This window comes from Musca domestica, unplaced genomic scaffold (assembly GCF_030504385.1).
Source record: "Musca domestica strain aabys unplaced genomic scaffold, Musca_domestica.polishedcontigs.V.1.1 1, whole genome shotgun sequence".
NCBI lineage: Eukaryota > Metazoa > Arthropoda > Insecta > Diptera > Muscidae > Musca > Musca domestica.
Window position 1 is genome coordinate 5,080,645 of NW_026712114.1, and position 26,139 is coordinate 5,106,783.

At 35.6% G+C, this 26,139-nt stretch overlaps 1 protein-coding gene across 2 annotated transcripts in view; it reads right to left on the reverse strand.

Moving 5' to 3' along the window:
* Positions 1 to 3,020: 3,020 nt before the first annotated feature.
* Positions 3,021 to 26,139, reverse strand: part of LOC101891226 (uncharacterized) — a 95,093-nt gene continuing 71,974 nt past the window's right edge. Inside the window, exon 9 of one of the 2 annotated variants that reach the window (XM_059118091.1) lies at positions 3,021 to 3,785. In XM_059118091.1, coding sequence (XP_058974074.1) covers positions 3,622 to 3,785 — 164 coding nt within the window. In that variant the 3' untranslated portion in view covers positions 3,021 to 3,621. The remainder of the gene's footprint in view (positions 3,786 to 26,139) is intronic. The other variant, XM_059118099.1, reaches the window with a different exon arrangement.

Here is a 26,139-nt window from a genome sequence, read left to right on the forward strand (position 1 = left end):
GTACTGTCAATACACTCAATAAAATCATAAATTATTGATATTTCACTCAATTTTTTACTCCCATTCAAGAAAAATAATAAATCATTTTATTGAGGTTTTACTGTAATAAAATCGTCAAATATTAAAAGATTTCAAAAAATTCTGCTGTTTTCGATCATGCGTTTCAATAGATGGCGCTGTAATCATCTACTTGCCAGTGTTGCCCTTTCATCAATCAATGTTATTCAACAACTTTGAAATTTAAAGCATACTTTGAGGCGTAAATGCAATTTCATCGCTTTTTAAAGATTTAAAGCAAAAAAATGCTGTAAATGGTAAGTAAAAAAAAAATCACAGTAAACGAAAGAAAAATTTGGTACTTCACTTCCGTTTTGGTACACCTCAGGGTAATGGGTCGATTGAGTGGTCGATTGGATTGGTAAAGGAGTGAAATTTATGACATTTTTTGATATTATTTTTGAAACACACATTTTGTTGGCGAATTGTGGAAGTGCATTTTTATACCCTCCACCATAGTATGGAGGGTATATTAGGTTTGTCATTCCGTTTGTAACATCTCGAAATATACATTTTAGACCCCACAACGGATATATATTCTTGATCAGCATACAATTCTATGTCGGTTTAGCGATGTCCGTCCGTCTGTGGAAGAGCTAGAGTGCTAGCTTCCGAACGAAATGAAGTTGATTGATAAAATTTTACTCAAATATTATGTCTGCAGGACTTTTGATATTGAAAATGGGCCATGTAGGTCCACGTCTTCGTATAGCCCTCATATAATGGTACCTCCCGATATTCTGTATTTTGATGATTTTATCAACATTTTTCACCGGAATTGTTTTAAATTTGGCATTTGAAGTTCGCAATGGATGCTACAGCCTATGACAGAAAACTGTCTGTATAGGTCCACGTCTTCGTATAGCCTCCACATAAGAGTACCTCCCGATATTTTGATGACTTTAGCGACATTGTTCAACAGAATTGTTCAAATTTGGTATTTGAAGTTCGTAATGGATACTACAGCCTATGACAGAAAAATGTCTGTGCAGGTCCACGTCTTCGTATAGCCTCCATATAACGGTACCTCCCGATATTCAGTATTATGAAGATTTTAGCGACATTAATCACCGGAATTGTTTCAAATTTGGTATTTGAAGTTTGTAATGGATACTACAGCCTATGACAAAAAACTGTCTGTCCAGGTCCACGTCTGCGTATAAATTCGGTATTTTAGCGACATTATTCACCGGAATTGTTTCAAATTTGGAATTTGAAGTTCGTAATGGATACTATAGCTTAAGATAGAAAATTGTCTGTGCAGTACCACATCCTCGAATAGCCCCCATATAACGGTACCTACCCATATTCAATATTTTGATGATTTTAGCGACATTATTCACCGGAATTGTTTCAAATTTGGTATTTGAAGTTCGTAATAGATACTACAGCCTATGACAGAAAACTGTCTGTCAAGGTCCACGTCTTCGTATAGCCCCCATGTAACGGCAGCTCCCGCTATTCGGTACTTTAATGATTTTAGCTACATTATTCACCAATTTTTTTAAGTTTCGCATTTGAATATTCTAATGGCTTATGACAAATGTTACCTATGCAGGTTCATGTCGTCGTATAGACCCCAAATATAACAGCTACATTCGGTATTTTTAAGATTTTAATAGAATTTTTAACGGATTTTATTGTTTTTGAGAATTGCCAAATGGTGGAGGGTATTCAAAGTTCGGCCCGGCCGAACTTATAGCTTTTTTACTTGTTTTCCTAACAAAAATAATGACTGGATTACATGTAGGGCCACCGAACTTTTTTTTTTAAATATTTCGTATGAAATGTGTAAAAAAACGTTGGTCTTTATTGTTATTGTTTTATTTCAGAACCTACGAGAACCTACTAGATTAACATTTTTTTTGTGTAGCATTTATACATTTATTTATACATTTATTACAGGTTCTGAAACAGAGCACATGTGTTCGATCAAATACGTTCTTATTTTTTCGATTTTGCTCACTGTGCCATTCGTTTATAGTCCGTTTTGTAATGAGTATTTTATCTCTGTCTTTCCCCTGATAAATAAAAGACATTGCCACAAGATTATTTGGGATTAACTTTTATTAACGCAATATAAAGAGTTGGGAACAAAATTGGATTAGTAATAATAGTAATTCAAATAATTCAAAAAAATGTTTTTCTGTTTTTTTTTATTTAAGGTATTATAAAATAATAATAAATTTCAAAAAAAAATATATATATATAATGCCAAAAAAGCGTTTCTATTTTTTTAAATGCAACAAAATAGCAGAAAAAAACCAAAAACTTGAAGAAAAAAAAACTTTTCAGAACACATTTTTTCAAAAAGTTGCAACAAAATAATAAAAAAAAAAAAACGAAATAAGTAAATATAATTGCAATATGGGTTTTTGGGTATATATATGGAAGTTATATATATGTATAATATAGTGGTGGTGGTAGTAGTTTAATATATGTATATGTGTGAGTTATTAGGGTGTCCTAGAAGGGTGTCCACTATTTCAAAATCCAAATTTTTTTAATAATATTTAATAGAATATTATATATAAGGCACTTCGCTAATGGGTTTTCAGATTTTGGATTTAAGAGGAAATTTTAAAAAATTTTGATATCCAAATTATGTAAATAATTTTTTGATTTATATCATTCATTAGGCACTTCAATAATGGAATTTGGATTTAGAACACGCAAATGAAAATATGAGTTTTTTTACAATTAATACGAATAATCAGAAATTTCAAAATATAAGGTTTTTAATTTTTTTTTTAAATATTGAAGTTTTTATAGTAACCTTACAGTGTCATGTGATGTTCGGAAATCATGAAATAAGTATTTTCAGAAAATTTAAGAAATTTCAAAATTTAAGTTTTTTTATTTTTTTTTTTTAAATATTGAAGTTTTTATAGTAAACTTACAGTGTCATGTGATGTTCGGAAATCATGAAATAAGTATTTTCAGAAAATTTAAGAAAAATTTAAGTTTTTTAATTTTTTTTAAATATTGAAGTTTTTATAGTAAACTTACAGTGTCATGTGATGTTCGGAAATCATGAAATAAGTATTTTCAAAATATTTGAAGCATTTCATTTTTGGATAAATAATACTGTATCATAGCAAAAATTTTAAAATTTATTTTCATAACAACTTCAATTTAATTTAATGCTCTTTTCAAACAATTTTCGATGACTAAGAAAAAATATTTCGTGCTATGTTTTGTAAATAATTTATAGAATTTTTCCGGGACACCCTAATGTTAAACATTAAAAATATGAATATTTATAATAAAAAAAGTGCATATATAAATTGTGTATAACAAATGTGATATATAAGTATGTGTATTTTCATATGTAAATATATAATTATAATAATTTAAAAAAAAAGATCTTTGAGCGTTAGCTTGCAGTCCATTAAAATAAAAAAAATATAATAAAAAAATACATTTGTATATAATTCAAAAAAAATACTTATTTGGGGGCCGGCAGCTTGGTTATTAGGTTAAGATTTAAAAAAAAAATTAAAATGGAATTTCTTTATAATAAAGCCATGGTTATCGTTGGTCGGTTGATCGGTCACTTTACACTTAAAAATTCAAATCCACACATATCTGAGAGTTGCGATTTTGTTTTTGACTTATTTCCAAAACCTGGAACATCTCCTGCAGCGCTTCATTGGTATGGGTCTTGCGGCGATTGCGACGCAGCGTTACCCTACCCGATTTGAATTCACGAACTAGAGCGTCAAGACCTAAATGAAAAGGGAAAATTGGTTATTAAAAAATACATTAAAGAAACATATGATTTAAACACAGAACATCAATCAAAAATGCCACACAAAAATGGGATTTAGTTCGAACAATTATGTCAACAACAAAAATTGTAAAAATTATTTTTTTTCTAATTAATATTTAAAATGTTATTAATTTTTTAGGAATTTAGGAATTTTTAGAATTGCATTAATTTTTTTAGTAATTCAATCAAAATGCAAAATCCAAGCCAAGTTATAGCCAAGCTGTTTTTTTTTTAGAAATCAAAAATACATACTTTTTTTCAGATTGACCTACCTTTAAAGGGGAATTATTCTAATTACCAGATACCAGACACCAGTTTTAGGATACTTGTTTAAATACATTAACAATTTTTACTATTAATGTTTATTAGCTGGCAAATTCTATTAAAAACCAGTAAAGGAAGTCTTAAAGTCGGGCGGGGCAGACTTTATGATACCCTACACCACTTTACTAATTTAGTAGAGCTGCGCATAACAATTAAAAGTTTTTATAAGAGAATTCAATCATACACGCTATGATTACAATTATAATTTAAAGTTCAAAGGACTAAATATGCCGAAGCACTTGTATCATTTAAATTCGAACTTGTATTGCCCATTTGGTGCAGAATTAATTTGAAATCGGATAAAAATATATATGGGAGCTACATCCATATATGAACCAATCTCGATAAAATTTGGCAGAGATATTTCTGAGCTGTATTTCATATATTTCCCTGAATATCTTTGTACCGGGTGCATATTACGGCTGTGGGTAACAAATGTAACAAATCGGATGAACAGTATATATGGTAGCTATAGCTATATCTGAACCGATCTTCACCAAATTTGACATACTAGCTTCTAGACTCAATTCCGTCGTAAGTGCCAAATTCCATCCCATTTGGGCAAATATTAGACGTTTGGTGCACAATAAAAGGTAAATCGGACGAAGTTATATATGGGAGCTATATCCATATATGAACCGATCTCGATAAAATTAAGCAAATGTATTTCTGATCTGCATTTGATATATTTCCCCAAATATTGTTGTTACAGAGTGCATATTACGGCTGGGGAGGACAAAAATAACAAATCGGATGAACAATATATATGGGAGCTATAGCTATATCTGAACCGATTTCGATCAAATTTGGCATGCTTATTTTCAAGTCCAATCTGTTCGTACGTGCAAAATTCCATACTATTCGGGCTGATATTACACATTTGGTGCACAATAAAAAGCAAATCGGACGAAGATATATATGGGAGCAATATCTAAATTTTGACCGATTATCTCCAATTTCAATAGGGTTCGTCCTTGGGCCAAACAAATGATTTGTGCAAAATTTCATCTGGATAGGCAATAATTGCGAACTGTACTTTGTTTACAAAAATACATGGACGGACGGACATACATAAATCGACTCAGAATGTGATTCTATGCAGATCATCAAAAGTAACTGTGGGTCTATCTCACTTCCTTCTCCATGTTACAAACAAATGCACAAAGACATAATACCCTGACCACCTTGTGGTGTAGGGTATAATTAAGTAAAAAACCAGCTCATAAAACTACACATCAAATAGCTGAAATTGAAATCGACTTTGCTTTGGGACAAAAACGTCGAAAATCGAATTTTTAACTCCTTGCACAAATTCGATTGTCCAAAAACTGACTTTTGCTCCAGACAGGTTTTTCCTGGTATGGGCGTATTTTGAAGGGGATCGTTATTAAGCAACCCAAGTTGAAGTGCGATGGTCCCTCAATTTATAGAACGATTAAAGATTAAAGTCTCACCTCTTAAAGTCATTTTTTTTCAAAAATAATGAATCCGATTTCACGAATGATATACTTAGATTTGGTCTAATTTTGGTCCATCATAATATGTTTGCTAACATTGAATAGGACTTCAAATTTCGGGGTTCTTTTCAAAAACATTTTCAAATATTTTTCAGATCGTGGATTTTTTAAAATATTTCCTAATTTATCAATTTTTAAATATTTGTTTTAAATCGTCGATTTTTTTTAGTTTTTTGTAGTCTTTCCGTACAATAAATTGAAGGGTTTTGTTTTTAAACGTATTTGTATATTGCGGGTTTTTATAACACGATCATAAAATCCGAATAAGCATCTGGTTCTCTTCAAATTTCACACCTCCCGTTATTACTGCTAACTGCCAAGATCTGCTGTAAAGATGGGATATATCAGTCCAATCTTTCTGGTAGCTCCCACACAAAGGGTAACAATTTTAAATATCCATGAAGCTTATAAAACGCGAAATTAACATCCGATTTCATTCAGACTTGGCACATCGCAATATTTCCATCAAGACAAAAACTGTTATGTAGGTGGTAGAGGAGATCGGACCATTTCTTCAGGTACCTCCCCCACAAAGGGACAACGTTTTGAATAACCAAAACGATTATAAAATCCGAAATAAGCATCCGGTTCTCTTAATATTTCACACCTCCCATTATTGCTGCTAACACAAGATCTGCTATAAAGATGGGATATGTCGGTTTACTTCTTCTGGTATTTTCTCCCAGAAAGGGTCACAATTTTGAATATCAATGAAGCTCGTAAAACGCGAGATTAACATCCGATTTCATTCAGACTTGGCACATCTCAATATTTCCATCAAGACAAGAACTGTTAAAAAGGTGGTAGAGATCAGATCATTCCTTCTGGTACCTTCACCCACAAAGTGTCAACGTTTTGAATACCAAAAACGATCATAAAATCCGAAATAAGCATCCGGTTCTCTTCATATTTCACACCTCCCATTATTGCTGCTAACACAAGATCTGCTGTAAAGCACAAGATCGATCCACTCCTTCTGGCACCTTCCCCACAAAGGGTCAAAATTTCGAGTATCCATGAAGCTCATAAAATGCGAAATTAACATCCGATTCCATTCAGACTTGGTACATCTCAATATTTCCATCCACACAAGATCTGTTATAAAGATGGAAGAGATCGGTCCATGTCTTCTGGTACCTCCACCCACAAAGGGTCAGCATTTTGAAAAATCAAAACGATCATTAAATCTGAAATAAGCATCCAACTGTCTCCAAATTTCACACATCCAAATATTTTTGCTAACCCAAAATCTGTTGTGAAGATGATAGATATCTGCCAAACCCTTCCGGGTACTTCACCCACAAAGGGCCACAATTTCCAATACTTATAATGGTCTTAACTTGTGAAACAACTCGGCGATTCTATACAACTTGCTATATCTAAATATTTCCCTTCGCCAGAAATCTAATATGAATATATGATTTCATATAAAATTGGATATAAATGATCGATTTCCTTTAAATTTTGTGCGTACCAATATTTTTATCTGCATTAGATGAAGTGGATATTTCGGTCCGCTATATCTGGTACCTTACACATACAGGGTGATATTAAAAAAAAAACTGCAACAAAGTCAAACGCCATACTTTTTACATTTTTTTAATTTCATTAAATGAATGCAATAAATGTCGGGAATAGCATCAAATTTTAGAATAAGTTTAGATTTGTTCGAATTTGTCAGCTTTGGCACGAATTACGGCCTTCAAACGGCCAATGAAACCATCACACGCTGCCCGAATGTTGCTCTGCGGTATTTTGGCCCATTCCCGGCGAAGCGCTTGCTTGAGGTGATCGACACTTTTGTAGTTTTTAGTGCCAACCTTGCTTTCCAATCCACTCCAGACACAATAGTCCAACGGATTGGTATCCGGAGATTTTGGTGGCCACTGTGCGCTGGATATGAAGCGTGGAACCTCATTTTGTAACCATTCTTGGGTGGCGCGTGCTGAGTCCTGTTGGAATGTCCCAGGACTGTGGCCAAAATGTTTGTGTGCCCAAGGCTTTAATACACCCTGTAGAATATATTCGCGATAATATTCGGTCGATTAATACGAACGGAGAGCAACTATCTGCTGTTATGGCGGCCCACACCATCACCATGGCCGGTGCTTGAGTTCTGATGGCCAACCGAAGGTTCACACTTTCAGCTGACCTCTTTGGCAAGTAAACACGATCATTTTGTTTGTTTACAAACAGCTGAACAACGAATGTTTTCTCATCGGAGAAAACCAAATTCGGCAGTTCACGACTTTCGGCCAAGCCAAGCAACTTTTTAGCTCTTTTGAGTCTATTTTCTTTCTCTTGCGCGGTCTAAGTTCTTGCACTTTTTGGAACTTCAATGGCTTTACCTCGAGCTCATTTTTCAATATTTGCCGAATGAAATATTGCGATATATTCAGCTCACGAGCCATTCTTCGGCCACTGCGACGCGGGTTTCGATCAAGTCGCTTCTTTACTTTTCGAAGCATTTCTGCTGATGTTGCTGTTTTCTTCCGTCCACTTCCTTGACGTCGGGCTACGCTACCAGTATCACGGTAACGGTACGAGACACAAAAGATTTATTCACATTTAAATGCTGGAGTGCTCTAACGACAGCCTTGCCACTTGTGGTTTTCCAGCCAAATATCTGAAGAAATCACACTATCACGCTTGAATTCCATCACGAATAACTATTTTTCTGGAAAATTCTCACCAAAATGTTTTTGTACGCTTGTAAACAATATAATGAGCTGTCACTGGAATAATTTTAACAGCTGCCGGACGAGTGGCTTAGAAATGTCAGCAGTCTGAAATTGGTTGCAGTTTTTTCATCTCACCCTGTATACCCTTTCTAGACAAATGGCTGAGGGTATAAAAATGCTATATTAGTATAGTGTTTGAAATCTGAATTTTGGTATTAGGTTCGCTGTTTATGTGTAGCCTGGGCATATGGAGGTGGTTTCGGAAACGCGTACTATAATTGTACGAAAAGTACTAAATGGTAATATATTTGATGTTTAGATTATTTGCTGAATTTTTTTTTTTCTTTAAGATTTGGCAGTGATTTGAAAATACGTCCTATATTTGTACGAAAAGTACAATATGGTACTAAAATTTCATATTGAGCTCTTTGTTGGTATCTGAAATTAAGATATGCAGATGATTTCGAAAACGTATACTATAATCGTACGAAAGGTACTGAATGGTACTATATTTGGTATGGAGTAGCGGGATAGAGATAAAAGGCTGAAAATTAGTTTTTAGATTAGTGATGGAATCTGTGTCTGAGATTTGATTTGGTGGTTTGGAAAGGGGTCCTACATTTTTACGAAAAGTACTAAATGGTACTAAATTTGGAATTGGATGAAATTATGAAATTTGGTTTAGATGTCTCTGTTGGTATCTAGAATTGAGATATGGAGGTGGTTTTAAATAAGTTGTACTATAATTGTACAAAAGTTCTAAATGGTACTAAATTTGGTATTGGGTGAAGGAATAGAGCTGAAATCCTAAACGTTTGATGTGGATGTCACTCTTGGTGTCTGTGGTTTGGAAAAGGAGCTGGTTTCGGACATGCGTACTACAAATTTACTAAATGGTACTAAATTTGATAATGGATCAAATTAAAGAGCTGAAATCCTTAAATTTGATATCAAGGTCACTGTTGGTATCAGAAGTTGAGATATGGAGATTATTTGGAAATAGTGTATTTTAACTATACGAAAAGTACTAGATTATACGAAAAGAAATTGAGCTGAAACCCTGAAATGTCACCGTTAGTGTCTGAGGTTAAGATATGGGGGTGGTTTTGGATGTGTTTGGTTGTGGGGCTAAAGAGCTGAAATCCTGAAATCATTGATCAGTGGGAGAGGTTTGATGGGGTTGGATATTGGGCCGATGTTATCAATTTTAGCACCTGAGGTGTAAGTCTGATATAAACATAAAGAGGTTTCAACCAAATCTGATACTTCATACGCTTTATATGATTTTTATACCCTCCACCATACTATGGAGGGTATATTAATTTTGTCATTCCGTTTGTAACTCCTCGAAATATTCATGTCAGACCCAACAAAATATATATATTCTTGATCAGCGTAAAATTCTAAGACGATTTAGCCATGTCCGTCTGTCTGTGTGTCTGTCTGTCTGTCTGTCTGTTGTAATCACGCTATCTTTCGAACAAATTGATATAGAAGGCTAAAATTTTGCACACATGTATATTTTCCCAGTAGGCAGGTTAAGTTCGTAAATGGGCCATATAGGTCCAAGTTATCATATAGCCCCCATATAACGGTACCTCCCGATATTCGGTATTTTGATGATTTCAGCGACATTATTCACCGGAATTATTTCAAATTTGGTATTTGAAGTTCGTAATGGATACTAGAGTCTAAGACAGAAAATTATCTGTGCAAGTCCACGTCTTCATATAGCCCCCATATAACGGTACACCCCGATATTCGGTATTTTGATGATTGTAGCGACATTGTTTACCGGAATCGTTTCAAATTTGGTATTTGAAGTTCGTAATGGATACTTCATCCAAAGTCAAAAAATGAGCCATGTAGGTCCACGTCTTCATATAGCCCCCATATAACGGTACCCCCCGATATTCGGTATTTTAATGATTTTAGCGACATTATTTACAGGGATTCTTTCAAATTTCGCATGTGAAGTTTGTAATGGATACTTCAGCCCATGCCAGAAAATTTTCTGTGCAGGTCCACGTCTTCGTATAGCCCCCATATAACGGTACCCCCCCCCCATATTCGGTATTTTGACGATTTTAGCTACATTATAAACAGATTTTTCTTCAAGTTTCGCTTTTAAATATTGTAATAATTTATGACAAAAGTTGCCTATGCAGGCCCACGTCGTCGTATAAGCATTCGGTATTTTTAAGATTTTAACAGAATTTTTAACGGTTTTTTTTTTTTGGAAATTGCCAAATTTGTACCAAATGGTGGAGGGTATTAAAAGTTCGGCCCGGCCGAACTTACAGCTTTTTTACTTGTTATAACTTCGTTTGGAAAATTTTGAACTTTCGTAGTGGAGGTATAGTAGGAGTTGTCCGGCATTTATGTGAAATTAGCAAAAGCTTTTCCCTATTTAAACACATTATTTCTTAACAAAGGAAATTCCATTACAATTTGCTTCAGAATATCTGAATAGAGAAGAACGACTATAAAAAACACAAAGAGAAAAAGAATGAATGAGAAGAAAAGAAAACACAGGCAACACTAAATGAGCTGTGATTAATCGGTGCGGAGAAAAAGAAATCGCCGTCATAAAATTGAAATTCAAAACTTAGCAGACGACGCAAGGAGATAGTGATGAAGAAGGGGGAGGGGAGAGGACACCCTCCTCACCCCCCCACATATAATCTGCAATGATGTCTCATGCTTTATTATGGCAATCCAAAAAAGGAAATTGCCAAGAATGAAGCGGCGAAAACAAAAACTACGAAAATCAAAAGACACTCAAATAAATAAAGAAATATTATGCCAAGGAAAGAGCGTTTCGTATTGTTGCTGTTTGTTGCCGTCTAACATTTGAAATGCCAATATAACACGCTAAAACCTACTCCCCAACACAGGCAATTGTTCCAAGGCACTTTCTTTTCTGCCAACAACGTCATCATCTCCAGCTTCGTTCTTGTGTTCGTTGCTGCTAAAGCCACAGTTACTTATCAAAAGGATTTACTGGGATTTACCAAAAGGACGAATACAAATCAACAAATATCTTATTTTCATTTGGGAAAGCACAACAACATAGCTCACGCCTCAGACGTCGATACCTGAAAGCTGACAGCCTGAGGTTTGGGTAAACATCAAGGTAACAGCAGAGATTTACCACAAGCTTGAAGAATCAACAAGTAGATTTTGTTGTTGTTTTGGGAAATGTGGGTAGATTGTGGTGAGAGTGAGAGGAGAGGTAAGGGAGGGGAAGGAGGGAGGTAATGTAATAATATCATTCAGTGACTTATTTAAAAGGAATTTATATGGAAGAAGCATGACCTAATTCAAGGGCTTGGATGTCATCTATTGTCCATAGAGGACTTGGAGGTCTTCAGTTGGCCAAAGAGGACCTGCAGGTCTCGTATTGGCAATAGAGCACTTGGAGGTCTTCTACAGTCCAAAGAGGACCTTCTAAAGTCGTAGAAGAACTGGAGGTCTTTTATTGTGTATTAATAATATTCAAAAGAATGTCTTATAATTAAAATAATGTCTTCTGTAGGCCATAGAAGACCTCAAGGTCTTCTATAGTCCATAGAAGAGCTCAAGGTATTCTATAGGCCATTGAAGAGCTTAAGGTCTTCTATAGGCCATAGAAGAGCTTAAGGTCTTCTATTGGTCATAGAAGACCTTGAGGTCTTCTAATGTCCATATAAGATCTTGAGGCTTTCTAAGGTCCATGGAAGACCTTGAGGTCTTCTATTGTCCATAGAAGAGCTGGAGGTCTTCTATTGTCCATAGAAGAGCTGGAGGTCTTCTATTGTCCATGGAAGAGCTGGAGGTCTTCTATAGTTCAATAGAAGAGCTGCAGGTCTTCTCTAGTCCACAAAAGAGCTGCAGGTCTTCTAATGTCCATTGAAGGCCTTGAGGTCTTCTAATGTCCATTGAAGGCCTTGAGGTCTTCTAATGTCCATTGAAGGCCTTGAGGTCTTCTAATGTCCATTGAAGGCCTTGAGGTCTTCTAATATCTATTGAAGGCCTTGAGGTCTTCTAATGTCCATAGAAGACCTTGAGATTTTCTAAGGTCCATGGAAGACCTTGAGGTCTACTAATGTCCATAGAAGACCTTGAGGTTTTCAATTGTCCACAGCTATCCAGGAGGTTTTCTATTTTCCGTAGAAGACCTGGAGGTCGTCTATTGTCCATAGGAGACCTGGGGGTCTTCTATTGTTCATAGAAGACCTGGAGGTATCCATAAAAGACCTGGAGGTCTTCTAGTATCCATAGAAGACCCGGAGGTTTTAAATTGTCCATAGCTATCCAGGAGGTTTTCTATTGTCCGTAGAAGACCTGGAGGTCTTCTATTGTCCATAGGAGACCTGGACATTTTCTATTGCCTGTAGAAGACCTGGAGGTCTTCTAGTATCCATAGAAGACCTTAAGGTCTTCTAGTATCCATAGAAGGCCTTGAGGTCTTCTAGTATCCATAGAAGACCTTGAGGTCTTCTAATGTCCATAGAAGACCTTGAGGTTTTCTAAGGTCCATGGAAGACCTTGAGGTCTTAATTTGCCAAAGGACGACCTGGATTGCTCATAGAACATGGAAGAACTAGGGGTGTTCTAGACGATTGTGGGGCATCCAAGACCTCGAATTATTTTTTTTTATAGAATATGGTCTAAAGAATTCAGAACACTTATATATATGTTCCAATTCCTTTTTCCCTACACTCTATCTCAAAAACAGAATTCCACTTCCTCTCCTATCCTTACCACTCTGCACTGCCTCTTAAGTAGTAATACCATTCAAAATAATGAATGAAATTTGATGTGGATTTATTGTTTTTATGAGATGGTTGACAATGAAAATGCATGAATACTACATCTACTCCCACTTCCCCTTCTCTTTTGCTCTCATACAGCACTCCATTTCTCCCAAAAAAAAACGAAAACAAAAACAATTTAACGGAAACTGTGAAGAATGAAAAACCTTCATGGATATTTGCTGCAATGACACAATGTTTGGTAGTATTTGTTTGTCTCAACGTTCAGCCATGTAATTGAGTGTAAAGTGAACTCGAGAGAGAGAGAATGAGAGAGCGGGAGCAGACTTATGTTTATTAACTGAAGCATTGTTGTGGCAACTCCTGTTTATAAATCAACATGTATGAGGCTTCTTCTATATTTCGTGTTACCAAACACATTTGAACACAACGCGCACACACACACACACTCACTGCTTGTTTATCCTTGCAATGAAATATAAACGGAAACAATGATTTTCATTGCGCATAAACACAATGAAAGCGTCTGGGCGAAAAATAACAATGAATTATTGAGAGGTACAGTGGACCTTAAATAAAAAGACAATTTTGTGAAAATTGTAAACATGAATAATTATGAAAAAAATGTGGAATTGTTGAAGGTGTACATTTTGATCATAAACAATAAGAAACATAAAAATTCAGAAGAATAATAATAATATAAAAAATATGCCGTCCGAAGACGAAGAAATGAGACATTGATGGCCTTTCAAGCCTTTGAAATCTAGTATTCTGAAGTTTTTCACATGTCAAATTTGGAGGAAATAAACGAAGTAGTTCCTTCTCTAGTTATGTAGAATCCGGTCGTTTGTATGAAAACGCTGCGTATGAGTGACATGAAATATATGCATTTTATCACTAATACGTTAAGGAACTGGTGTACTGAACTGTGAGCTAGGAAGGGGCTTGATTCGTTTCTACGAAAAGGCCCCTACAGTCGTGTCATTCTCAATCAGAAGGTATAGCTTGCAATTGCAAGCTAGAAGTAGGTTGTTATGAATCCAGACTTCCATGTCAGGAATGAAGATATGGAGTTGGTGGAAGTTCATGAGAAAAGAAATTTAAATATCCGAATGACGTATAAGGGCTTGTTTAGCTCATTAGATTTTTTACAAGCGTACAAAAGCATTTTGGTGAGAATTTTCCACCATTTTATTCGTGATGGAATTCAAGCGTGATAGTGTCATTTCTTTATATTTGGCTGGCTATCGTTAGAGCACTCCAGCATATAAATGTGAATAAATCTTTTGTGTCTCGTACCATCGCTCGTTACCGTGATACTGATAGCGTAGCCCGTAGGAAGTGGACGGAAGAAAACAGCAACATCGGCAGAAATGGTTCGAAAAGTAAAGAAGCGACTTGATCGAAATCCCCGTCGCAGTGGCCGAAAAATGGCTCGTGAGCTGAACATTTCGCAATATTTCAATCGGCAAATATTGAAAAATGAGCTGGGGGTAAAACCATTGAAATTCAAAAAAGTGCAAGAGCTTACACCGCCGCAGAAAGAAAATAGACTCGAAAGAGCTAAAGAGTTGCTTCGCTTGGCCGAAAGTGGTGAACTGCCGAATTTGAGTTTCTCCGATGAGAAAACATTCGTTGTCTAGCAGTTTGTAAACAAACAAAATGATCGTGTTTACTTCCCAAAGAGGTCAACTGAAAATGTGCACCTTCGGTTGACTACCAGAACTCAAGCGCCGGCCATGGTGATGGTGTGGTGTGGGCCGCCATAACAGCCGATGGTCGCTCACCGCTCGTATTAATCGACCGTTGCATCAGAATAAATGCCGAATATTATCGCGAAAATATTCTGGAGGGTGTATTAAAGTCTTAGGCACGCAAAAATTTTGGCCGCAGAATGGTTACAAAATGGCCACCAAAATCTCCGGATACCAATCCGTTGGACTATTGGAGTCTGAAGTATTTTGGAAAGCAAGGTTGGCACTAAGAAATACCAATGTGTCGATCACCCTTGCTTGAATGGGTTAAAATACCGCAGTGCAACATTTGGGCATTGTGTGACGGTTGCATTGGCCGTTTGAAGGCCATAATTCGTGCTAAAGGTGACAAATTCGAACAAATCTAAAATTATTTTAAAATTTGATGCTATTTTCAACATTTCTTGCTTCCATTTAATAAAATTTAAAAAAAAAAAATAAAAATTATGGCGCTGTTAAAATTATGACCCTGTATATCAGCCAATCCTTTTTGGTATCTCAACCACAAAGGGCTACAATTTCCAACACTTATATCTCTATATGCAACATGCTATATCTAAATATTTCTCTTAACCAGAAATCTGATTTGAATACGTAATTTTTCAAAATTTATGATTTCGCATAAAATTGAATATAAATGTTCGATTTCCTTCAAATTTTGCATATTTTCGGTCCGCTATATCTGTTACCTCACGCATATTTCCACATTTTCCGAATATTTGCACATATCTCATATAAGTATGGGAAGTAGTCGATGTAGTTCAAATCTGTCAAATTGTAATATTAATATCAGACTTAGGTCAGATACGAATTGGTCAATATTGGCCAACTGCTGCGGAACCTCCCCCATAAAGGGTTAATAATCATTTGAATAATTTTGAATAATCATTACTCAAGGCTGGGGGTATACATCTGTCGGCAAATCCGACTTGCTTGTTTATAAACGTTTTAGTCATCTGGAGAAAAATCAAATTTAAGAATTCAATTTCCCGAATTTCTTATTCTCTCCCCATGGAAGACTATAATTCTATGGAGAATTTCAAAAAATTCCTCTTATTTTAAAAAAGTTTTCAAAAAATCACATTTTCTATTAAAACACATTCTCTCGAACGCCATCGCCCGACGCCCGCATTGTGTGTGTGTATGTATCGAGATTTTATTATTGCAAAAAAGAACCTCTTTTTGTTGTGGCATAACATCATCGTTTGTGCGTTGTTTAGCTTTAAAGTTTCGGTTCATTTGTTACGCGTCTTGCGTCCGTGAAACAACGTCGTTCTCGTCCAATCCAGAGTCAGTTGTCCGGTGGTCGGTGTTGGGAAAGAAAAAATGTTTAATTCCAAAAAAGAAAAAATCAAAAATTTGAATTTTGAAAAAGTGCCACCAAAGTAACGGTTATAAGTGTCAAACAACACGAGTGTCGAGCAAGAAATTTCACCCAATAAATAACGGATAAATCACGAGAGCAAAACAAAATGCCAATATGAGATAGGCGGGAAAATTGGAAATTGTGAGTGGAAGAAGAAAAGAAAAATCTATTGAAAATTAAATGTAATTTCAAATTTTTATATAAAAAAGAAAGAAAAAAATAGAATAAATAAAGCAATCTATTTTGAAAGGTCCATAGAGAATTGTGCCATAGTGCCATTACAGCAAAGGCCTGGGTTAAGTGGTTGTTTGTGAGAAATCAAGGAATCAATCAAAGGAAAGAGGAAATAAAAATAAAATTTAATAATAAAAAAAGTTCTGTAATTCAATAATAACAACAACAGCAAAAAATATTTAGTTGCTGTTTTTTTCCTATTATCTACAAGTGTATGACAACAACAAAAAACAGCAACACACACACACATAGATAGATCAATAGCAACAGCTGAGATTTCCATTGCTGCAACCAGGAGAAATGAAAGGATTACACATCTGAGGTTCAAAGTGTAAAGGCGGTAAGTGGTCTCGACAACAGTGAGTGTTGTTGTCTCTCACTTTCAGCAGCATGTATTTATGTAGATGCGGATGGGGATGGGGACTATATTTATGTAATTATCAATACACACACACACAGAGTTAGGTATGTGTGGTGCCTCCATGATGATGGTATTACCCGCATCTTCTAGTTCCAAGGCAATCATCAATCGAACTCTATCACTGACCTACAAAACTAAAACATCCAACGACCACCTTTATTCACATCAACAACGACAACAACATCAGAGGAAGCATCATTATCATCATCATCATGCTCATCACTGGAAATGCATACAGTGACACATATATGTACACACACACAGATAAATGCACTCACGTGTCTGTCGTTCCCCATCACATAACATTGATTTAATTGATTGTAAGTAACATCATCATCACAACAAGTGGGAGAGGGGGGAAAATAAAAGGACTACATTCATCATCAATACATATGTATTAATGATACGGTATCTACATACAAACACATGGACAGATAGATACGCTTTAACACCATTTTTTTAAATAAAAACTTTCATTTTTTTTAAAGACATAAGAAATCAATATCGAAGGGAATGGGTGGAGTTGATCCAAATGATATCCTCAAAATCCAATCAAATCAAATTCAAATGAATGTGGAAATTCTGGTTTCATTAAATCTGAAATCGAATAAATGAGGGATCTATATTTAAAAATTATTTTGATCTAAATTAGAGGGACACACTTCTAGGCTATTGGAGCTACATTTAAAACCGAACCTGAGTTTCAACTGATGTGTGGCATAAAGAGGTTGTTTTTCTATGAGGTTTTTATACCATATGGCTAGAGGGTATATATCATTTGATACGGTCAAAACGTGCCACATCGAAATAATGGTTTTGGACCCTAGGTCTCTTTGGACCAAATCCGTTTCAGGACATTAGGAGTCGATCAAGCGACGTCCGCCTGTCTGCCTATTTGGCTAGTGCGCACGATAACTCTCGAAGGGACTATCCGATTTGATCCAATCTCGTTACCATCATAATATTATTGTCATGCTTACATCGAGTTTGGAGATGGGTAATTCGGTCCACTCTTTTTGGTACCTTTCCCGCTAAAGGTCAACATTTTCACAGAAAATAATGAATCTAATAGAACAAGACAGGACCATCCAATTTCCTCCAATTTTTGCAAATTCTAATATTTCCAACAGCGGTAGGACGGGAGGGTCAACATTTTGAATAATCATATTTGTTATATTTGTCATAAAATGCGATATAAGCATCTGGTTCATTTGAAACTTCTCACATTCCAATATTTCTATCAACACCAGATTTGGAGTGAAGATGGATTATATCGGTCCACTTCTTCTGGTACTTCCCCCACAACGGGTCAAAATTTTGAAAAATTGTATCTGTAATAAAATACAAAATGTGCATCCGATTCTTCAAATTTCACCCACACCAATATTTCTAGCAGCACAAAAACTGGTATGAAGATGAAACATATGGGAACATTTTGAATAACCATGAAGCCGATCCACTTCAAATTTCACACATCCCAGCAATTTTTAAGCAAAAAATCTGATGTGAAGATTGAATATATCGAACCACTCCTTCTGGTATCTACAAACTCCGCACATCCCAATATTCTTGTAGACACAAGATCTGCTGTGAAGAGGGAAAATATAGGTCCACTCCTTCTGATACCCCTACCACAAAGGGCGGTTTAAATTTCGAATAACTATGAAGTTCATAAAATGCGAGAGGAACATCCGATTATTTTTAAGCCCGGCACATCCCAATATTTTTACTAACACAAGATCAGGTGTGAAGATAGAATATGTCGGAACACTACTTCTTATATCTCCCCCACAAACGGGACAAAATTTTCATAGAGTTGGAAATAAGCATCCGATCCTCTTTAAATTGTTAACATATCAATATTTCCACTAAAACAAGATATGGTGTAAAGAAAATAGATATCGGCATGCCCCTTCTGGTACCTCCACCACAAAGGGTCACAATTTTAAATACTTATATTTCACATAACTTGTCAGTGTTTCTTTTCAAACTTGGTATATCTAAATATTTTTTCAATCAGAGATCTGAATATGGATTTTTTCTGTATATGTAAATATTGAATATTTGTGGAGAAGGTACCGGAGGGTTTGGGCCGATTTCTATTCCTCATTGATTAAAATATTGACATATGTGAAATTGGAAGAGAATCGGAGTTTTATTTCACATTTTATGAGAGTTATAATAATTTAAAATCTTGACCCCTTTGTGGTGGAGATACTAGAAGGAGTAGTTCGATATGTACCATCTTCTACTCTTGGTAGAAATATTGAGATGCGTGAAATTTAATGAGAATGGGAAGAATGTATCGGATGCTTATTTCTAATTTTATGAGCGTTTCGGTTATTCAAACCGTTAACCCTTTGTGGGGAAGGTACCAGAAGGAGTGGTCCGATATGCACCATCTTCACACCAGATTTTGTCTTCGTAGAAATGTTAAGATGTATGAAATTTGATGAGAATGAATCGGTTCCTTATTTCGAATTTTATAAGCGTTTTGATTATTTAAAATGTTAACCCTTTGTGGGGGGAGATAACAGAAATAGTGGACCGATATATCCCATCTTCACACCAGATCTTGTGTTAAAAAAAATATTGGGATGTGGGGAATTTGAAGACAATCGGCCTCTAACAACGCATTTTATAATAGCTATAATTATTGAAAATATTGAACCTTTGTGGGGGAGGTACTGGATGGACTGAACCGACATTGTCCGTTTTCACACCTGACTTAGCACTGATGGAAATATTAGGATTTGCAAAGTCGAAGCAAAATCGGATAATCCTTTCTATTTCTGTGCTGTAAAATATTTTCTGAAAATTGCCACCTTTTGTGGGTGAAGGTACCAGAAGGAGTGGACCGATATATCACATTTTCATACCAAATATTGTGTTGATAGAAATATTAAGATGTACCGAGGTTGTGTCGGATACTAATTTAGCATTTTACGAGCTTCATTGCTATTGCAAATTCAGACCTGTTGTGGAGGAGGTCCTAGAAAGAGGTGGATCTATATATATCCCGCAATCATTTTATGAGCGTTTCGGTTATTTAAAATGTTAACCCTTTGTGGGGGGGAGATAACAGAAAGAGTGGACCGATATATCCCATCTTCACACCAGATCTTGTGTTAATAAAAATATTGGGATGTGGGGAATTTGAAGACAATCGGACTCTTACAACACATTTTATAAGAGTTATAATTATTGAAAATGTTGACCCTTTGTGGGGGAGGTACTGGATGGACCGAACCGATATTGTCCATTTTCGCACCTGACGTAGCACTGATGGAAATATTAGGATTTGCAAAGTCGGAGCAAAATCGGATAATCCTTTCTATTTCTGTGCTGTAGAATATTTTCTGAAAATTTCCACCTTTTGTGGGTGAAGGTACCAGAAGGAGTGGACCGATATATCCCATTTTCATACCAAATCTTGTGTTGATAGAAATATAAAGATGTACTGAGGTTGTATGGAATACTAATTTAGCATTTTACGAGCTTCAATGCTATTGCAAATTCAGACCTGTTGTGGAGGAGGTACTAGAAGGAGTGAACCTATATATCCCATCTTCACACCAGATCTTGTGTTAATAAAAATATTGGGATGTATGAAATTGGATGAGAATCGAACTCCTATGTCACATTTTATTAGATTTATAATTATTTAAAATTTTGAATCGTTGTGGGGGTGATACTGGATGGAGTGGGCCGATATTGCCCATTTTCGGACCTGACCTAGCACTGACGAAAATATTAGGATTTTCCAAGGTTGAGCGAAATCGGTTGAGTCTTTCTTTTTTTATGATGTAAATTATTTTCTGTGAAAATTTTGACTTTTGAATGACTGAATCGATGTTGCCCATCTCCGAACTTGGTCTAAGTTTGACAATGATATTACTATGTACCAATTTTGGACCAAATCGGATGCCCTTCTTGTGTTACGACAATCAACTAGATCGACTACAAATGTTCTGAAATGGATTTGGTCCAAATAGACCAATGGTCTAAAACCGTTATATCATATGATAGAGTATATATCATTGTAGCATTGTATGGGTACGGTAATAGAGAAACAGGTGGTAATTAACATTTTTATAGAACAAGAAATTAGTCCCAGAAATTTAGAATTTTAATTGTGTTATTCACATTTTTAATTCGAAAACCAGTAAATAGAGTCTTAAACTGGGGCGGGCCTACTTTATGATGCCCTACACCACTTTGCTAATTTAGTAGAGCTCCGCATAACAATTAAAAGTTTTTATGGGAGAATTCAATCATACACGCTATGGTTTAATTATAATTTAAAGTTCAAAGGACTAAATATGCCGAATCATTTGTATCTTTTAAATTCGGATTTATATTGCCACTTTGGCGTACAATTAATTTGAAATCGGATAAAGATACATCCAAATCGGAACCGATCTCGATAAAATTTGGCGAAGATATTTCTGAGCTGTATTTTATATATTTCCCTGAATATCGTTGTTACGGAGTGCATATTACGGCTGTGGGTAACAAATACAACAAATCGGATGAACAATATACAGGGGAGCTATAGCTATATCTGAACCAATCTTCACCAAATTTGGCATGCTAACTTCTAGACTTAATTCGGTTGTGAGAGCAAAATTCCATCCCATTTGGACAAATATTAGACGTTTGGTGCACAATAAAAGGCAAATCGGACGTGGTTATATATGGGAGCTATATCCTAATCTGAACTGATCTCGATAAAATTTAGCAAAGGTATTTCTGAGCTGTATTTGATATATTTCCCCAAATATTGTTGTTACAGAGTGCATATTACGGCTGCGGAGGACAAAAATAACAAATCGGATGAACAATATATATGGGAGCTATAGCTATATCTGAACCGATCTTCACCAAATTTGGCATACTAGCTTCTAGACTCAATTCGGTCGTATGTACCAAATTCCATCCCATTTGGGCAAATATTAGACGTTTGGTGCACAATAAAAGGTAAATCGGACGAAGTTATATATGGGAGCTATATCCAAATCTGAACCGATCTCGATAAAATTTAGCAAAGATATATCTGAGCTCTATTTCATGTATTTCCCTGAATATCGTTGTTACGGAATGCATATTACGGCTGTGGGTAACAAATACAACAAATCGGATGAACAATATATATATATATGGGAGCTATAGCTATTTCTGAACCGATTTCGATCAAATTTGGCATACTAATTTTCAGGCCTAATTTGGTTGTATGTGCATTTCGGGCTGATATTACACGTTTGGTGCAAAATAAAAGGCAAAACGGACGAAGTTATCTATGGGAGCTATATCTAAATTTTTACCGATTACTCCAATTTTAATAGGGTTCGTCCTTGGGCCAAACAAATGATTTGTGCAAAATTTCATCTTAATCGGATAATAAATGCGACCTGCATTTTGTTCCCAAGAATACATGGACAGACGGACGGACGGATTGACATGTATAAATCAACTCAGAAAGTGATTCTATGGAGATCCTCAGGAGTAACTATGGGTCTATCTCGCTTCCCTCTCCATGTTACAAACAAATGCACAAAGACATAATACCATTACCACTATGTGGTGTAGGGTATAAAAAATGAATGGGTCATGTGGAGCAAAAAATCAAATCAAATTCAAATAAATGTTGAACATTTGGTGCAATGAAATTCAAAATCGAATGAATTATTTGTAAGGGGGTCTTTGTTTAATAAATATTTATACCCTACACCAAGTAGTGGTAAGGGTCTGTTCAAATTTGGATAAAGTTCCCATATATATAGTTCTTCAACCGATTTCGAGATGTGCACTAAATGGCCAATATCAGTCCAAATGACCTGAAATTTGGCACTTCCGACGAAATTCAGCACATAAACAAGTACATCAAATTTGGTGAAAATCGGTTTAGATATAGCTATAGCTCCCGTATATACAGAGTGGAATAAAAAACTACAACAAAGTCGAACGCCATAGTTCTTACTTTTAAATTTTATTGAATGAATGCAAAAAATGTCGGAAATAGCATCAAATTTAAGAATAAGTTTCGATTTGTTCAAATTGGTCACCTTTGGCACGAATTATGGCCTTCAAATGGTCAATGAAACCGTCTCACGCTGCTTGAATGTTGCTCTGCGGTATTTTGTGCTATTTGCCGGCGAAGCGCTTGCTTGAGATGATCGACACTTTGATATCTTTTAGTGCCAACCTTGCTTTCCAAAATACTCCAGACACAATAGTCCAACGGATTGGTGTTCGGAGATTTTGGTGGCCATTGCGCGCTGGAAATGAAGCGTGGAACCTCATTTTGTAACCACTCTTGGGTGGCGCGTGCTGAATGTGATGGTGCTGATTCATGTTAGAATGTCCCAGGTCTGCGGCCAAAATGTTTGCGTGCCCAAGGCTTTAATACACACCCTCCAGAATATTTTCGCGATAATATTCGGCATTTATTCTGATGCTACGGTCGATTAATAAGAGCGGCCGACGCTTGAGTTCTTTGGCAAGTAAACACAATCATTTTGTTTGTTTACAAACTGCTGGACAACGAATGTTTTCTCATCGGAGAAATCCAAATTTGGCAGTTCACCACTTTCGGCCAAGCGAAGCAACTCTTTAGCTCTTTTGAGTCTATTTTCTTTCTATTGCAGTGTAAGTTTTTGCCCTTTGGAATTTCAATGGCTTTAACCCTGAGCTCATTTTTCAATATTTGCCGAATGGAATATGGAATATGTTCAGCTCAGAAGCCATTTTGATTATTTTTTGGTTGTTTGTAAGTTTGAAACTCAAAAACCGCTAAAAAGATTTTCCTGAAAAATATCATAGCCTGAAAGTAAAATAGACGATATAAATATTTGGAGTTACACTGGAAACTGGAGATATTGCATCAGAATCGGAGGTACCTCTAAAAAAAAATAGATTATGTATGAACATATCTCTTGACCTGTTACAGATACAACCTTCAAATCTGGAATGTGTAACAGAATTTTGTTAAAAAGTTTACGTCAGGTTTGTCGATAGAGGTATACCCTCAGCCAATGTTCGATTATTTAAATATATTTTGGCACTTTGTGTTGGAAGTACCAGAAGGAATGGGCTGATATATCCCATCTTCACTGCAGATCTTGTGTTAGTAGAAATAGTCGGATGTGTGAAATTTGAAGAGAGTTGAATGCTTATTTTGAATTTTATAATCGTTTTGGTTATTCAAAACTTTGAACCTTTGTGGGGAAGGTTCCGGAAGGAATGGTCCGATCTCTACCCTCTTTATAACAAATCTTGTGCTGATAGAAATACTGAGATGTACCAAGTCAGAATGAAATCGAATATTAATTTCGTGCTTTATGAGCTCCAGGGATATTCAAAATTTTGACCCTTTGTGGGGGAGGTACCAGAAGGAGTGAACCGATATATCGCATCTTCACAGCAGATCTTGTGTTAGTAGAAATTATGCGATGTGTGTAATTTGAATACTTTCGGACTTTTATATCAAATTTTATAAGAGTGTTAATTATTAAAAATTTTGATCATTTGTAGGGGTAGGGGTAGCAACTGACATAGCACTTATGGAAATATTAGGATTTGCAAAGTTGGAGCAAAATCGGATTTCTCTTTCTGTACAGTAAAATATTTTTTTTTTTTTTTTTGAAAATGTCGACTTTTTGTGGGGGAGGTACCAGAAGGAGTGGATTGATGTTCCCCATCTCCGAACTCGATATAAGTTTGGCAATAATATTACGATGTACCAAGTTTGAACCAGATCGCAGTTATCGTGCGCAACAGCCATCCAGACAGACAGACGGACGGACGGCCATATTTAGATCGGCCATATTTACATCCTGAAATAGATTTGGTCCAAAGAGACCTAGGGCATTATTTTGATGAGACACGATTTGGCCGTATCAAATGACATATACCCTCTGTAGCCATTTGACTAAGGGTATAGAAATTCGAGTTCACTTTTGTGGAAAAAACAGGCTATAATTCACATGTTCATAGAATAAGAAATGAGTCCCAGAAATTTGAAAATTTAAAAAAGTTATTCACATTTTTATTCCGAAAATCACAAAAGTGCAAAACACTTAATTTAGGTATCTAATGGCCACTGGGGCGTATGTTTGACAATAATTATTATTCATACGCCATGTGGCTCACCCACACCTATTTTGTTTAAATTTCCTCATCTCTAAAATGAAGCTCTTACTTTTCATAACACCCTCTTCTCATCATGTTCCGGAAAAACTAGTTGAATACGTTTTCACTTTTGTTCAAAAAGCTACATTTCATCATTTCCTTTCTTTCAATGATGTGTGGAAGTGTGTGTGTGTGTGTAACGCATAGCAGCATGGTGTGATATGTTGCGACATGTTTTATTCAATTATAAACACAGGAGTAGTGGTAGCGTTAGTATGGTTGTATAAAACACACACACACACCATACAAATGCCGTTGGAACATGGTCGTATCTATGGAGATCCAAGAAAAACAACCAGGCTTGGAATTGAGTGAGTAAAATTGAGCGAGCAAAGCTTTATTAATGTCATCGAGAATTTATGCACCTCACCCAAAACCCGTTTCGCCTCTGGGACATCCAACACACATCCGTAGACACTTAAATGCCATGGGTAATTTTAAGTGTGTGTGTGTGTGTGTGAGGGAGAGTGGGTGTGTTATTGTTTTGTTTGCTCATTTCTGTGTTAAGTTGATTGGCATGTGTATTTGCCAGGTGACTCCTTCTCTCTGTGTGTGTAGAGAGAGAGGGAGAAGAAGGAGTTATTTTGCTGCTGCTACAGGTTTGCCGCTGTTCTTCCGTTGAAACGGCATTGTTGTTACATTTGTTTCGTTTTTTTTTTTTGTTTTTTGATGGCAAACATTTCTAAGGTTTTTTTTTTCACTTTTGACAGAGAAATGGCAAATGTCAAAAGCATCATAATTTGGTAAATAAAGTGGAAATTCACAGCATAGGTTGGCTGCAGTGAAATAAAGTTGTAAATACAAATTTTGAGATGAATAGAAATTTCATGAATGCAAGTAAAATTATTTGGAGGTATTTGCAGAGGACCTTTTTTTAATGTTATCAACAAAAATTTTTAAATTTTTTTTGTAAATTTTAATGAAAGTAAATCAATTCATCAGACTAGCTTTGAACTCATAATTAAAACAATTTAAGAAGTATCAGTCGGTTTTGTCCGACATATGTGTACCGTCAGCCTATGTTAATTTATTTAAATATATTTTTGCTTGCGTTATGATTGTTTCA